Below are 17,784 nucleotides of genomic sequence, written 5' to 3'. Positions count from 1 at the left end.
TGATTCCCATGATATAGATTACTATATTAAATTACCTAAAATAAAATTTTACAAATTAAATTCTCACCTGGAGGGAAAGGAAAATTGTCCATCATCTGCAAACCACCAACAACTAATAAATTAGGCTTGAAGGATTTTAATTCCATCCCAAATTCCTCCAGTGAGCTAACTGTTGGGTTATCATTGTCACTGTGAATGATAAATCTGGAAGAATAACCGACTTTTAGTCTGGTATAATTCTGCTCTTTATCAGCACAATGTGAATAACATCTTTATGCCAAAAGGAAACTTTAAGACCATAAACTTTCAAAACATTAATGTCAATAGCATAATGCAGCATGTTATCACATCACAAAAAGACAAACCTGTTTGCCCTCGGGGCTTCATATTTTCCCCACTTCTCTCCAGTCTTGTACTCAAAGATTAGATGAATATCATCTTCCATATCACCCTGTCCTCCACCAACTGAAAAGAAAAAAAAATACTAATGTGAAATCAGATTAATCCTTTTCCTAGTCATTCAAATGTCCCAAGAATCTTGACAGTAACAACAAAAATAAACAACAAGATGCTGAATGTCACTTCCAATTTTTACCACAATGCACCATCTACTGGTGCTTGCATCTTTGAGAAGGATCAGTGAAATTCCGCAACTTGGCATCCCACCTCTAATCCAATTCAAGCATATACGTACAATAGTATATCTAATGAGGCAGTAGTGAGGCTAATTAAGCTTCTACATCTCATAACTCAATATTTTTATACAAATAACCCACTCATATATAATATCAAGATCCTTGATCCCAGTCCCAAAAATCTTGCAGCCTTATTTGCAAAACAGAATAAACTTAGCGTAAATGACTGAATACCTATTGGTCCAGGTGGTGCATCAGTCATTAGAGTGGGCATAAATATGACAGTAGGTTTGAAAGATAAAACAAGGTTAATTTCCTACATACAAGTAAATGTATAATACAGTATATACAAAGTGCGTTTATGATGCACATGAAAAAATACATACCTAGCTTTTTTAATAAGAAAAGTTGCAATTTCAAGCTCTCAACTAAAGGCAAAAATCTTTTATGCCAGTCAGCCATATGACATAGTGAATGACTCAAACAGTGGTGAATAACACAGTAACAGCTGCTCCCAATGTACTGAACTATCAAATACGAAATAAAATATGTGTCATGCATATAACGAATTAAAATCAAATAATTATGAATGCCAAAACAAGATATGAAACAGAGCATAAAGTAGCTTTATCTCAATTGGTGCAATGTAAAAGATCACTAGACTTACTCCTAGATAATAGACAACAAAAAGAAAATTAAGACCACTCATCATGGTGATGTTTCTCTTAAAAGATAAAAGTGAAATGACAGAACAGATGAAATGTTGAACTCTCCCTAGTAGGGAGGGTTCTTAAACACCTGCTTTGCTTATCTGGGGTAGATTTTATCCCTGGGGTAGATTTTATCCTGCAATAAATTTCTGGTCTGTTAGCATTTCAAGTGCATAATCAGAACTCAGTTACTTCAAAGTATCATGGCATGAACAACAAAAGTTTTTGTTTGCTGTATGAACAAACAACTAAGGAAACTTTGAGGAACAAACTCACACTACAGTAAAACTAATTAAAAGAATGTTCAAAACACGCTTTTATTTCAAAATACACCAAAAAGTACAAAACAAACCTCCCTGTGATCCGCAATACAATTGGTTGCTTACACTTAACCACAAAAGCAAGAGGCACATACTAATCTAACTTCAAAACAATTTTATACAAATATTAAAATTGGAAAGTTTCCGAAAGATTTCACAACACAGATATGTGGGATTAATTCTCGCAATGTACCTAGTGATGATGTAAGCAGGTTAAACCTGCAGAGGTCTGTTAAAGCAATGAAGGCAGTAAAGTAATTGTTATCAAAGACTTGCATGCAATTTGGTTCCGTACCTGGTTAAAGCTTCCTCAAGAGCCACTAAGAGTAGGCTACACACATCATTTTTAGGAATTCGCATTACTGATGCCAAATTTGTATCCATAAAGCTCTCTCTTAACCCATGTTTGCCTATACTCATTGTATCAATAAAGTAAGTTTTCAATACAATACAGTACAATACATGTATATAGAACTGTATGCAACTTAGGATGAGCGGACTGCGATTTTATGTTTTGGCATACCATAAGTAAGCACTAACGTTGTGCATACTAGAATTTTTTTAGGGAAACAAGGAAAAGAATGCAAGATTAGGTAAATATGTGTCACATGCTTTTATGTTTGGGCATAAACAACCATTAATAGTGGATTAAAAAGTTTTACCTTTTAGTGCATTTAGAAATAAAAGCGTGGTTTAAACATTTTTTCAGTTAGTTTTATTTGTGATTTTTTAGTGTTTGACAGCTTATTAAGCACTGCTTGCATCACCAACCCATTGCAGAGCACCATCCTCGTTAGTTTGCATGGTCGTTACAAAATGTATGAATCTTCAGTCCCGACACTGCATGTTTCACCTCTATGAAAACAATCCCTTGGCTAGGTGTTTCTGCTTACTACACGATAAAATCACAGTAGCATTTATTTTTTAAAAATTTCTGTTTGTATTCCAGTCACCGACTTTGAACATGTACTCTAAATCTGGGTGAAACTGGTTTGGTAGAAGTGGGTTAAAAGTTTCGACCCAAACTGACAGACACAAAAGTCAAGTTAAATATAAGTGTGTAGTAGTAATAACAAAAGGTTTAAACAGCATGTTAAGCTCTGACTTGAATTTATTCCAGTGAAACTACAAGTTACTACCTTCAACTCCTGGATGAATATGTTTCAAAACATATGGACTTCGTTTTGCTGCCAACAGGACGCGGGCACCTTCTATAGCAAACCTGGAAGCCATCACAGGAGCATTACCACCTAAAGCAGAGTATGACGATGGTACTGCTTCTGCTGCTCCAACTAATTCATTGAAGAGTGTGTCATTGCCAACATATCTCCTGTAATTCATAAAAGAAAAGTTCATTTAGATACAGAGAAAGGTATGGATACAAAATACAAAATACTGTGCAACAAATCATATGCACTAAACAGTTTACAATAACATATACATTATCATAATAAAATTTATTATCTGGATACTTACCTACTGTTAAATTTAGCTACTATATCTCCCTGCCAATTAGGCGAGTCGGCATTCAAAAAAAAATCGAATGCCAGCCTGGATGACTGTCTAGTTTACCTGTTCTCCACCAGGTGTGTTTTGAATGTTTTAGCTCTTATCAGAATTCTCCTTGACAGCCCACTAAGTTGTGGGGAGGCTGGGTGGGTCTACTTTTAACAGTAGGTAAGTATCCAAATAATAAATTTTATTATGAAAATTTATATTATTTGAGATGAATCTTACCTACTGTTAAATTTAGCTGATTCCCACATTAAGAAGAGGATGGTGGGTAGTGCAGCTAGTCAAATTTCCACTCAGCCATTCGAGCTAAAGGTTTCTTGTACAAAGCCCAAAACATTCTCACCTGATCTGGAATCCTTGGTGGATTTTACTACCACCAGATGTTGGATTCCATTCAGGGAGCAAGGCTCTCATACGTATGCAGCAAAGAGCAGCCTCATGGAGAAAACTGCTTCGATTCAGCCAGAATGAAACACAAGCGGTATGAGGGACCCCTGTGCCTGGGTCCAAAAGCCCTATCAAACAACAGTTACTTAAAATAAATACCTTTATGATTTGTACCTTCACGCTCCCCAAAATAGTAAAACCCGGGACTTAAACAAATGAGCTTAAAGAATTGGTCTTTTTTTCAGTTCAGGTAAAGACTACCCACTACTAGTAGTGGATTAAGGGCTTTACTGTTTTTAAACACAATTCTGTATACTTAAGGTAGCGATCGGGTAATAACCGAATTGTACTTATACTGTGTCACATCAATCCTATTCTGGAGCGACAAATTGACTTAACACTAAATGAAGTTGCACTGCTGCTCACATTATGAATGTTTACCTACAACAAAGGTAGAAGATATGGAGCTACTTCTCATGCACTAGCCTACCCAATACGTCACAGAGGACCTTGTGTTCCTTGACAAAGTTTCTAAAAAATCACAAAACAAAAGGTTAACTTTGCCTCTTACAGGTTTAACCTTCACAAATACATTCTAGGTTTTCTAAAACCACAAAACATAAGTTAACTTTGCCTTCAAGTTTAACCCTTGGCAAAGGCGCTACAAGTTTCTAAAAATCACAACACAAAAGGTTAACTTTGCCTCTTCCAGGCTTAACCTTCACAAATACATTCTAGGTTTTCTAAAACCACAAAACAAAAGTTAACTTTGTCTTCAAGCTTAGCCATTGGCAAAGACAGCTAGGTTTTCTAAAACCACAAAACAAAAGGTTGATTTTTGCCTCTTCCAGGCTTAACCTTTGACAGCAACATCTATGTTTCTTAAAACCACAAAAATGGAATTTTCATGATAAAATGAAATTTTATTGCATACTTACCGAACAATTATACAGCTGTAGGTTCCCTACGAATGGCAGACAATAGATTCAAAACTTTGGCGGTGGCGCGGCCATCGCTGATGTAGGTGACGTCATCTCCCTCCACTCGAGGGAGCTACAGGTACAACTGCCCAGGTAACAATTCGTTCTGCCCAGCAACCCACTTGTGGGGAGGAAGGAGGGCTTTGATTAATAATTGCTCGGTAAGTATGCAATAAAATTTCATTTTATAATGAAAATTCCACTTTTATTGCAGTGACTTACCGAACAATTATACAGCTGGTTACCCATTGCAAGGATGGGGGGCTGTGGATGTAAGTTTTAATTCAAAAATAACATGATTCTTGAAAATAAAGTATGTATACCCAAAAGCACTGTTAGTGCCTGTTGTACCTTACCTTGTAAGAGAGATACTGCAGGAGAATACTGCCTCTGGTCGGTGCTCATCTTACGTAGTAGAAGGCTTGGAGTATGACCAATGGGTGCCTCTACATGGAGTGGAATATCCTAGTAGTCATGGTGTTTACCACTGACTCAACGAAGATACAACAAAATATTGCCCTTGCCCTGGGCTAAGACCAGAAATAACCAACATGAAAAAACTGTCACCTAAACCGAAATAAAAACCTTTACCCACCAAAACTAACACTAAAATGACTGGTGAGTACTCCAGGTACATTGTACCCCCAGACTTCCCTTTAACTCGTCAACCTTGATACAAGGCAAAACATAGGTAACAGAGAGAGCAACCCCCTATGTCGTTTCTCCCAACACCATGCCAGCTACCGAAAGTGGACGAGAGACTTACAATCTTCGAACACTGTCTCGATTTCTTTCAAATAATGCGTAGCAAACACAGATTTAGACCTCCAAAAGGTACTTTGGAGGATAGCAGATAGCGACAAGTTGTGTCAAAAAGCGAGGGAAGTCATTACCACTCGAACTTCGTGCGCTTTCACTCTCAGTAAAAGAAACACTGCGTCGTTAGCTTGAGAATGTGCTTCGACAATTAACTCTCAGAAAAAAGGAAATAGCGTTTTTTGAGAGAGGGCGCGAGAGGGATTTTAACAGAGCACCACAAATGATTCGATTGACCTCTAATCTTCTCCGTTCTGCAGAGGTAATATCTTAATGCCCGCACGGGACATAAGAGCCGTTCTTCTTCTTCCTGGCATATCAAGTCTGTCAGGTTCTTGAGAACGAAGTTACGTGGCCACGGGTTAGAAGGGTTTTCGTTTTTTGCAAGAAAATTGAGCTCCACGGAGCAAACTGCGTCCCCTTGAGTAAATCCCACCTTTTTGTCCATCATGTGTAGCTCACTAACTCGTCTAGCTGATGCCAATACAACTAAAAATAACGTCTTCTTGGTGAGATTCCTCATAGACAAAGAAAGTAATGGTTCAAAGGGAGGACCCGAAAGCCGTTTAAGAACTATATCGAGATTCCATGCTATCAAACCCTTTGACGATTTGGATGTCTCAAACGATTTAATTAGGTCTGAAAGATCACTATTCATGTATAGGTCTAGTCCTCTGTGTTTAAAAACTGAAGCCAGCATCGCTCTGTATCCCCTAATAGTCGAAGGCACTAAACGCTTAATGTCCCTTAAGAAAAGAAGGAAATCAGCTGTATTTCGTTCACAGATGTTTCAGAAGAAGAGACTTTAGTCTGTCTACATCAATTTCGAAACACTCCCCATTTAGACTGATATAGTCTGTTAGAAGAATCTCTTCTGCAGTTCGTGATAGCTTCTGCAGCTCGTCTCAAAAAACCTTTCGCTCTGACGAGACTCCTGACAGTCTGAATCCTGTCAGTGCCAGAGCGGATAATCCTTGGTGGAATCTTTCGAAGTGTGGTTGTTTGAGTAGACATCTCTTTAACGGAAGAAGTCTGGGGAAGTCTATGAGCAAGTCGAGGAGATCTGGGAACCATTCTTTCCTTGGCCAGAATGGAGCGACTAGTGTCAGAGAAACATTTTTGTGGAATGACACTTTGTTCAGCACCTGTCTTATCAGGCCGAACGGGGGAAAGGCGTACGCTTCCAGGCCCGACCAGTCTAGTAACATTGTGTCGACTGACCATGCAAGAGGGTCCAGGACTGGAGAGCAAAACAGCGGAAGGAAGTTATTCCTTGAAGTTGCAAAGAGGTCTATCATCAGCTTTCCCCAAAGTTTGCATAGGTCTAGGCAGACCTTCGCATCGAGAGTCCATTCTAACGGTAGTAGTACTTGATGACGGCGACTTAGTTCGTCCGCCATCACGTTCATTTTCCCTTTAACAAATCGAGGGATCAGAGTAACTTGAAATTTTTCTGCCCACAGAAGCAGATCTTTTGCAAGGTTGTAGAGGGTGAATGAGTGCGTTCCCTTTTGTTTCCTGATGTAGGAAAGTGCTGTGGAGTTGTCTTCGTGAACTGCTACCACCTGTCTGGTCACGAGATGAGAGAACGCCTGAAGTCCCAGGAACACTGCCAATAGCTCCCTCATGTTGATATGAAGAGAGCGCTGCATTTCCGACCATTCCCCTAACGTTTCGTTCTTCCCCAACAGGGCTCCCCAACCTGTGTCGGAGGCGTCTGAAAAGAACTGAAGGGTTGGGTGGAGCGGACGAAGCGAAAGACCCTCTACCAGTCTTGGTTTTGAAAGCCACCACGCTAAGTCCTCCTTGATTTCGTCTGAAATCGAGAATACTGTCGAGTCCCATTGAGTCTTTCTGCCCCATGATGCCTTCAGGAAGAATTGTAGGGTCCTCAAGTGCACTCTTCCAAGTTTGACAAACTGTTCCACCAAGATAGTGTTCCTAACAGACTGGTCCAATGGTTAGCGGAACAGGACTTGCAGTCCAGGAAGTCCTGTACTACTTCCAGACACGACTGGACTCTCTTTGGTGAAAGAAAAGCCCGAAAAACTCAAGAGTTCAGAGTCATCCCCAAATAGAGAATGTTTTGAGTTGGAATTAGCTGAGAATTTTTCTTGTTTATAAGAAGATCTAACGAGTGAGTTAATGAAAGAGTCCTCTTGAGATCCTTCATGCACTGACTTTCTGAAGAGGAGCGGAGAAGCCAGTCGTCTAGGTAGAGTGACACTCTGATGCCCAGGAGGTGTAACCACTTTCCTAGCAGAGTCAGCACTCACGTAAATACTTGCGGTGCTGTCGAAACTGGTAGGTCTTTCTCATGAACACAAACTGAAGGTATTTCCCGGAGTCCTGGTGAATTAGGATGTGGAAGTATGCATCCTGCATATCCAGGGATACCATCCAGTCCCCATGGCGAAGGGATTCCAACACCGAACGAGTCGTTTCCATATTGAATTTGGTCTTCTGAACGAACAAATTTAGTGCGCTTACATCCAGTACGGGCCTCCAGGGCCCCGTAGACTTGGGGACTACGAAAAGACGGTTGTAAAACCCCGGGGATGGTCTGTCGCTTATCTCCTCTATGACAGCTTTTTGCACAAGAGTCTCTATTTCTCGGGTTAAGGCTACAAACTTTCCGAGCCTGGAGAGTAGGCAGGTAATGCGATGGGAACATTGGATAGAGGCGGAGTGTCTTTGAATGGCATGCAGTAACCGAACCGGAGAACTTGGGTCACCCAGGGTTCTGCCCCTCTGCGACTCCATTCCTCCCAGAAGAGGCTCAGTCTGCTCCCTACCGGAGCATGAAGGATTGAAGGATCACTTGGACGATTTTGTGCTGGGTTTGATCGAGGACTTGGTCGGGTGTTGTAAATTCGATCGAGGCCTGACCAACGGTTTAGACCTACCCCTCAAAAGGGCTGCTTCTGCAACGGTGATTCCGAGGTGGTAGGTGTCACAATCAAGGGTTTAACTCACTTAGAAGACTGAGCAAGTAAGTCATTAGTATATTTCTTTTCCAGTGCGGAAAGTGTCTTGGCCACTGTTTCTTCGGGAATTAGATGATCCTTGTCGAGAGGAGAAAACAAAAGGGCAGACTTCTGAGGCGAAGCAACTCCTCTCGAAAAAATGAACACCAGAGCTGTCTTTTCTTGAGAGTCCCGAATGCAAAGAGAGAGGCCAGCTCATCGCAACCATCCCGAACTGATTTGTTGGCACATGACAAAACCCCAAGCCAGTCTGATGCCAGGTCCTCCTGGAGAGTAGGGCAGTCCTCTATTTTCGTAGCGAGGGCTCCGATCGTCCAGTCCAAGAAGCTCATAATCTCTAAAATCTTGAAAATATTCTTTACCAAATGGTCCAATGTAAAGAATGTTTTAGCTGCTGCAAACGCAGACCTCCTATTTGCATCCACCAGGCCAGTGAAGTCCCCCTGGGAGGAGGCAGACACTCCCATAGAGGGGGCTTCTCCGGTTACGTAGAACCTATACCTCTTCTTAACCAGTTTCGACGGAGGATAGGCGAAAGTTGCTTTCCCGAGCACTCTTGAACTTCAACCAGTCTTCTATATCACAAAGCAAACGTTTAGCAGCCTTGGAAAGTACGAGCTTCGGGAGAAGAGGATCAAAATTCTTCCTTCTCATCAGGAAGATGGAAGCAGGCGACCTGGGAGCGGCTGTTACGAAGTAATCCGGGTACATATCCAGAAGGTAGCGTAAAAGCTTCAAATAGCACGAGAGAAGGATAGAGTCCGCTTCTAAGTCCTCCTCGTCATCCGAAGAGATAGGCAACAGAGAGGGTTCTTGATTCGACTCATTGTTCTTCGTACATTGTTTGCTTTCTTTCATCCAGTTCATCAACTCTTGCAACTGTCGATGTAAAGGGACTAGATTCTCATCTTCTTGAGTCGAAGTCATAGCAACTGGGGTTGTAGACTTCGACACGATCGACACCGGAAGTCTCGCGCTAGTTGAATTATCTGTCGCATGCGAAGTTGAAGGTAAACTTTTGACAGCTTGATGACTCGAAGACCTCGACGAACTCAGAATCAGTCGTTCCATGATTGAGTTGAAGGCGGCTGTTGCTGTCGCAAGAATACGAGGCGAAGTCCATGTAGCTACGCTACACGACGGAAGGGAGTTATCTACTTCTCTGTTCCTCTTCACAGGGGATGGAGAGAACACCTCTTCAGTCGAACATCTCTTCAACGGACGCGAGACTGAAGAATCACGCCACTTACGACGTCTAATCGGCGACGAATCACTCGACTCTGTCGATAACTGATTACAGAACGACACACCTTTCCAATGGCGTTTAGTCGAATCCTGCTGTCGCACTACAGGATCGACAGAGGAAGCGACTGTCTGTGGGCAAACCCTGACAGTCTCCCTTGGACCTACGGTATGTCTTCTCCCCGAGGCGGGGGAGCGGGACAGGGACCTTCGTCTGGGAGAACTATCGGGACAAACAGCCACCCCCTCAGGTTGCACTGCACTGACACTTTTCACTTCACTTGAAGTCTTTTCTATGAAAGACTTTACCGATAAACCTAACTGCACAACCGTGTTAGCTAATACATCAAATTTCTTTTCAAATTTAGACTTGCGACTGGCAATGGTGTCAGGAGAAACTCCACGGGAAGTTGGCAAGGGAGTTCTAGGAGCAGGAGTAGGAGGACTCAAGATCGGAGACATAATAAGAGGAGAAGGAGAAGGAATAGGAGCAGGTGCTTCGATAGAAGAAGCAGAAGAAGCTAAACTAGTCTTACTTTCAGCTCTGAGAGCCGCCTTCCTCTTCCTCTCCTTAATTATCTTCCCCGAGTGAGAAACAAAAACTTTCCACTGTTGTACACTCCAATCCTTGCATTCATCACAAGAAGATTCTCTAGAGCACTCACAACCCCTACACTTAATGTACTTAGTGTGCGAATCATAAATTAATTTAACTAACCTAGTTTTGCACCCGCTGGCACAAAACCTAACTACTGAAGGACTAGAGTCTGACATGATGGTAAAACCACAAAATTGCAGAAAAGAAATTCAGCTTCAATCCTACAAACACGGAGTTGAAAACTTCACCAATATTGGAGAGATATACTTCCCAACAAATGAAGAAAAAGTCTGCACTGACCACCAATGTTCACCAGAAGCCAGCAGAGAACGAATTGATGTTACCTGGGCAGTTGTACCTGTAGCTCCCTCGAGTGGAGGGAGATGACGTCACCTACATCAGCGATGGCGGTGCCACCGCGGAAGTTTTGAATCTATTGTCTGCCATTCGTAGGGAACCTACAGCTATATAATTGTTCGGTAAGACACTGCAATAAAACCAAAAGTTAACTTTGCCTCTTCCAGCATTTACCTTTAGACAAAGATGTTCAAGGTTTCTAAAAGGATGATAAAAAAAGTTCTAGGTTTAACCTTTAAATTTAAATGCCCCAACAGGATTGAGAAGTTTCCTCTTCTTCCCCACTAGGGGTTACATTTAAATTCTTACAGGGCACTGTAAAGCATAGCCTTAACATCATCCTTAGCTCTAAAGCAGAAAGCTAAAATAGCATTCCCTTTACACCATCTTAAAGAAGGGTGCTGACAATAAATTTACTTATTAACCACTGCTAGTGCTAAATAAAAGGTCTTACAGTAAATTCAGACAAAGTTTAGACCCGCATCTAAACTCCAGAGAGACTGATATAGAGATGAAAGGGCTTCAACACCATACAGTGCTGGTCCTCAGCAAGATCTAAAAGTACTTGATGCAATACCAAGGAAAGTATGTATAGAACGATAACTTTGGAAGTAGACAGTGAAAAGTGTTATCTCCTCTAAACAGAAAACATTGACGTCTACAAGGATCCAGGTGGTGAAAATTCCTCTAGAATGGCACCCTCAGCAATAAACAGACCACTGCTTCTGACCCCAGGCCATGGCAGTTTTAAATTAAGGACAGATCCTATGATAGCTTGAAAATCTTATTATTATTGGGAGGGGACCTTGTAACATCTCCAAGCAGTTAAGGAGATGCCTAAGTTAATGGAACTGTATGGAATTGTGGTATGGAATATGTGATTTTGGCATAAAGCCAAGCACTGGGACCCATAGAGTCATTCAGCGCTAAGTATGGAATTGTGTAGTAATGTTGATTTCTTCTCAACGGAAGAATGAGACATCTACCGAGAGCATTGGAAATTCTGAAAATCATTTGCCCTGAGGCTACAAGGGCTCTACAGGAGACACTAAGTTATTCTTGAACTTGAAATTGCTCAATAGTATTCAGAGTAGATACGAGAAGCGGGCCTATGAGTCTGAATTAGGCAAAATTTAAGGAAACATCCACTGCTCAAGCCTGAGGGCCAACAAAGTAGTAGTGATCATTTGGATGTCCCTATTCATCTACATACTAGGAAGTCTAAATGAGTGCTCCTTAAATCCACACCAAGTGCCAAACTTAAGGATGTAAAGGCCCTTGTAGGCAGTTGTTCTTCCTGAATCCCCAATTGCTAAAACACTGTCTTTCCACAGAATGAATGATCAAACCAATATGTTGTTTCATTTCACTCAAAGCAGCAAACTTCTCACAAAGACTTTGTTTCTGACCGGGAATAAACCTGCTAAGCATCCTGATGTCTTTCCATTGCTCTGGCATCTAAAAAGTTTTACCAGGTGCAGTGTTGACCATTCTATGTTGCATGAAAGTATAATGACACTAGGTAAACTCTGTGTTGCATGACAGAGGGAAAAGACCAAAACCTGGACTTGGGTTTAAGAACAAAATGGACAATTCTTGGTTACATAGTCCCTCCTACAGTCCTGGAGCCAAAGTTGGTTCTGGATTATACTTACAAATTTAATGAATGAATAAATGATTGGAAGTTTTCTGGCATCCTGACATCGAAGGTCATTGACGCCGATATCGTTTATTATAAATAAAGAATAAAATATTCAATTAAAACCATAAAAGCAAATAGTAGTACCTCGAGATACGAAAGGCTCTACTTACAAAAAACTCGAGATACGAAAGCCAATGCGAAAAATTTTACTGCTCTACATACGAAAAGTTTTCAAGATACGAAAGGTTGTTGCTGTAAAGTCCCGAGATTCGCCCGGACCACCGAGAACAATTTTAAAACTCCCGCGCCGCCAACTGAGTAAACTCGCCACCATCCTCCCGCTCTCCCATTGGTTCCTGATGCTAGTCACCCCATAAGGTCCTGCTCTCCTATTGGTCAGCATCTACCCCTTGTGCTTTAAGTATTCTATTGGTAAAAGGATGCTGTAAATTGAAAAACTTATTCATGCAATACATTTAATAAAAAAATTGTGAATTAGATATCATAAAATATAAAATAAATCAGACTGCCAACAAATACGTATTTTTTAGAATTCTTCTTCTGTTTTATATTACGTTACGTATACGTATGTTTCATTATAGCTGTCAGTAACTCAGTATCTCCATTAGGTAAAGATAGAATAAAGAATAGAAATGAATGGTTATTATACTGTTTGGTAGTTTCATTAGTTGAAGAGAGATACTAATGACAATTTATGGCTTTCTGTGTGCTTGGAAAAATGATTGCTTGGCGCTCATTCGATACTCGTAAGACAGGTAAGAGCTGAATGTAAACAATCCATTGGAAGGTTTGTTTTTTGTTTGTTTGTGTATTATAGATAATGATTAATTAATAATTATTTGAAATGAGTACATACTGATTATTTATACATTTTATTGGCATATTCTAAGCTTTTAGCTCTTAGGTTTAGATGTCAGAATCATAGACTAGGCTACAGTAGCAACCGCTAACATAGGCTAGGCTTATTGCTAAGGGACATATGCTAAAGTCCTAATATATGCAGTAAAAATGGGGTTGAACATTACATGCAGTTGAATATTACTCAAGTATGTACAGTATTTTGCCTTTTTGGAGTCATATTTCTTCCGTCGGATCGGCGTTGTAACCCTAGAACATGTGTTTAAGGCCTGGAAATATAATTTACTGGGGTGTTTTTGGAGGGCTTGGAACAGATTAGCCATTTTACATGTAAAATGTGTTCCAAGATACGAAAAATTCATAATAAGCAGGCCGCCTCGGAACAGATTAATTTTGTATCTTGAGGTATCACTGTATGTCATTACAAAAGTTAAAGAGCTTTCAGAAGACCTGCTTCTGAAATAAATCTAAAAATGCAGCTAGCATTGTACGACACATCATGTCCCAGAATCTTGGCAAGGATGAACCTGCCATCCTCACCTCGAGCCTCAAACAGATATCTGTTTCTTTCCGTGCTATAAGTGGGACATTCAGTCAACAAATGCCTCACTGTCAAGGGTGTCAAACAGTCGTCGCAATATGGTTGGTGTTGGCCAGCTAGCAGAAACTCACGTGTCATCCGAGTGTGACCAATACGGAGACGACAAAGAGTAGTCTCCCACTTTCGGGGCATCAAGTTATACGTACTTCCAAGGGGATATAACATTCTTTATTTCTCTCATCTTATTATCAACTAAGCTATCCCAATGCTGTTGCCAATTATTATAAATAAATTTCTTAATTGTAGGTAAAAAATCATTGCAGGGAATGGGATTCCTTCTTGATAGCAACTCAGCTGCAGCATTCTTTGCCAGTGAATCTGCCTCCTCATTTCCACACACACCTACGTGTGCCGGAACCCAACAAAATCGAACTGTTATACCTTTCAGACCAATAATAAAAAGAGCCACTCTACAATCTTTAAAACCAAAGGGTTACTAGAATTAAAAACTTCTAAAGCTTGAAGGACACTTCTTCTATCACTAAAAATGGTAAAATTGCCCTCCTTTTTTAATGCTATTTTCTCAATAGCGGTTAATATGCCATATAGTTCTGCATTAAATATGGAAGAAACTAGAGGAAGTGCACCTCTACAATTAAAAGAGCTACTATATACTCCAAATCCAACACCAGCATCAGATTTGGAGCCATCTGTATATATAAAAGTCGATTCCATATGTTCTTCGACATGTTCATGAAAGAGAGACCTGGCTTCTAATTCAGTCATGTTCTTTTTAATACCAATAAAATATTTACAAAAAGATATCTCTGGTAATTTGCATGGAGGGGTTGGTGATATCCTAAATGGAAGAACTCTATTTCTTGCTATGTCAAGACTGTTTATTTATTGCTTTACCCAAAAACCATAAGGTTGAGGAGATTTTGGGTGTAACTCAAAATATCTATGATGCCTTACAAAGTTTGCAGTCTGACAGGCTAAAGAATTAGGAAGTCTTTGCAACCTAAACCAATACCAAAGAATAGAAGACTTTTGGTAAAGGTCTACAGTTAATTCTCCAGCGTCTACAAGGAGACTTGGGATAGGCAAAGTTCTAAACGCTCTTGTAGACAATCTACCAGCATGGTGTACAGTAGGGCCTCGTTAATCGGGGGATAGGGCCCAGAACCCCCCATGATAAGTAAATACCCGTGTTATCCTGGTACCCCCCCTAAAATTGCTTTAAACTGCCTACTTTAATAATTAACCCACCCAAGACCACTATTTCAATGTTTATAACTGCCTACTTTAGTTCAAGCACCAAATATGTCTTCAACTATCACCTTAAACTAAATTCAAGACAGTTTCAAAGTTATTCTTTCCTATCTTCAATTTCCCCTTCATCAGATCAGCAAACAAAAGTATAATTACCTAACAATTCCTTTCTATTTTCATGATTTGGCTGCTGCACCAAACTAAAAGTACATAGTATATCTATTTCGTGAATGAACATATTTATGATAAAAAAAACACGATTTACTGTAATGATTACAGCACCCAACTATAATATTAATGTATAAACAGCAAAATACAGCAATAAAAATCTATTTTTGTCTTTTGTTTACGTTTAGAATCAGCTGATGCACGTTTATTACCGAAAGAATTATTTTGGAAAACAATTTAGTTGCTAACAGAAACTAATTTATTAATGGAATTATTATTATTTTTAACTTTGTACATAATAGTTTATGATATTATGATACAGTAATTCATATTTCGTTGAGAGAGAGAGAGAGAGAGAGAGAGAGAGAGAGAGATAGAGAGATAGAGATAGAGAGAGAGAGAGAGAGAGAGAGAGAGAGCAGCTTGGGATACTGTTACTAGCTAAGCTAGAAAATAACACAATGAAATTTGTATTTTAAATATTTTTATGGTGATAAGAAATGAAACATGGATAGTGATAAGATATTCTTTTGTATACTGTTATAATGTGAAAATCATTGAGTCAACTATAAAAGTTGTATTGAAGCAGTTTCGTAAATCACAGAATAATACATCAGTAATATAGTTTTTTTCTGTAAGTGATGAGAGAGAGAGAGAGAGAGAGAGAGAGAGATTTTGCTATTTACATTCATAGTATTGTAAAATTTGTAAATGAGTGTATCCTAAAAATGCATTTAGTCATGAAAAGAAGAAGAAAACACAGTAATTAGTGAATCTTGCTCTATGATAAAATTCGAGATTTCGTTAATTTCCCGGGGATATACGTAGTATTTGGGCACCACAAAAAAAAGTAAGTAAAGTGATTTATGACAGAATTTAGAGGATACTTACGTAAAAATACATCGGTAGTTTGTAGAACAGTGTATCCACTCACATTGTGTAAAAATAATATGTACCAACGAGACTAGGTTTGGTGACGTCACGGTTCACGGTTGTCATACGTATTTTTTCCGTGAATGAATATACATTTATGATAAAAAAAATAGTTACTGTACTGCTTTGAGTACCATACTGAAAAATTAATGAAATCACATCAAAATAAAGTAATAATTGCATGCTGTAAACATGTAAAGTGTATTTTTGTCTTTTGAAAAATGTATTCCTCAAGGAATTATTCCTTGAAGAGGCTTTTTATTATGAAGATATGCCAATAATATATAAGATATGCATTTTATTACGAATATATGACAATAATATATAAGGTAAAAATGGTTTTATTACATTTACGCTTCGTCACCTCGCAAACAACAATACGATAATCTATGACAATTATTGTTTGTATGACTGCAGTGTTCAGAGAAGTTGATTACGTTATACCAAAACAATAATGAAGTTCGAATTGAAAAGTAATGTTTTCCTAAATGTTATTACTGCTGTAATTACACTACTACTATTAACATTTCTAAAAGGTTAAGAATGGCAAAGGTGCTGTTAAGTGTAACTCAATGTTTACATTTCTGCTGGCCGTTCAACTACAAGTTGATGTCAATGATGTGGAATTATTCCATGAATAGGCTATAATATTATGAAGATATGCCAATAATATATAAGGTGACAATGGTTTTATTACCTTTATTGTCAGTTAATATCATAATGTGAATCTGTTCATGCATTTGCTGGTTATCGGAACCAGACGAGGCTTAGCCTACAACGGACAAGCCCTCGATGCTGCGATTCATACCAGTGATATAGATTGAGAAGTGGTCCGAGGAAAAACCCGTGATTAACTGAATCCGTGATTGCTGATCCGCAACTAAGCGAGGCCCCACTGTATAGAATCTAATACCTTTAATCGGCTTGGGGTGGCTGAGGAGTATATTTCACACCCATAACTAATTTTTGAAAAAATTAAGGCCTTGTATAATTTCAAAATAGTTTTGCGGTCCACCCCCCATGATGTATGGGACAATACTTTTAAAAGATTCAGAGTCTCAAGACATTTAACTTTTAATGCCTTTAAGTAAGGAACCCATGTCAACCTGCAATCAAATATCAAACCTAAAAATCTAGCTTCACTTACACATGGGATCCGTTGACCTTTGATGTATATATCCGGGTTTGGATGTACTCCCCGAATACAACAGAAATGGACAACAACAGTTTTGCTTGTCAAAAACTTAAATCCATTCATATCAGCCCACTGAGTAATTTTGTCTATTGAGAGTTGTAGTTTTCTTTCAACCATCGACATTCTAGATCCAGCAAATGATATGGAGAGATAATCTACAAATAATGTTGAGAGAATATCTTGGGGAATGACAGAGGATATCCCATTAATGGCTAGTGCAAATTGGGTTAAACTTAGCACACTATCCTGGGGAACGCCTTCTTCCTGACATTTCCTCTCTGATAGAGTTTCCAACACTCTCACTTGAAAAAATCTATGTGAAACAAATGATTGAATGAACAATGGTAACTCTCCTCGTAATCCCAATTCATGAATGGTTTTAAGTATACCATATCTCCATGCAGTATCATATGCCTTTTCAAGGTCAAAAAAGTCTGTTATGTGGTGCTGTTTGGAAGTAAAGGCTTCACAAATAGAGGATTCCAGTCGTATCAACACATCAGTCGTTGAATGCATTTTTCTAAAGCCACACTGGATAGGTGATAAAATACCTTTCTTTTCCAGGTACCATATCAGTCTTACATTGACCATCTTCTCCATGATCTTA

General features: G+C 39.3%; 1 protein-coding gene across 1 annotated transcript in view; it reads right to left on the bottom strand.

Annotated features, from left to right (window-relative positions):
- LOC135223500 (ADP-dependent glucokinase-like) overlaps positions 1-17,784 on the bottom strand; it is a gene marked incomplete in the record, with an annotated part of 132,761 nt that overhangs the window by 88,719 nt on the left and 26,258 nt on the right. The window contains 3 exon segments of the mRNA XM_064261944.1: positions 68-204; positions 366-465; positions 2,805-2,995. Coding sequence (XP_064118014.1) covers positions 68-204; positions 366-465; positions 2,805-2,995 — 428 coding nt within the window.

Source organism: Macrobrachium nipponense, chromosome 10, assembly GCF_015104395.2.
Source record: "Macrobrachium nipponense isolate FS-2020 chromosome 10, ASM1510439v2, whole genome shotgun sequence".
Classification (NCBI taxonomy): domain Eukaryota; kingdom Metazoa; phylum Arthropoda; class Malacostraca; order Decapoda; family Palaemonidae; genus Macrobrachium; species Macrobrachium nipponense.
This window is presented reverse-complemented; position numbering and strand designations above follow the sequence as displayed.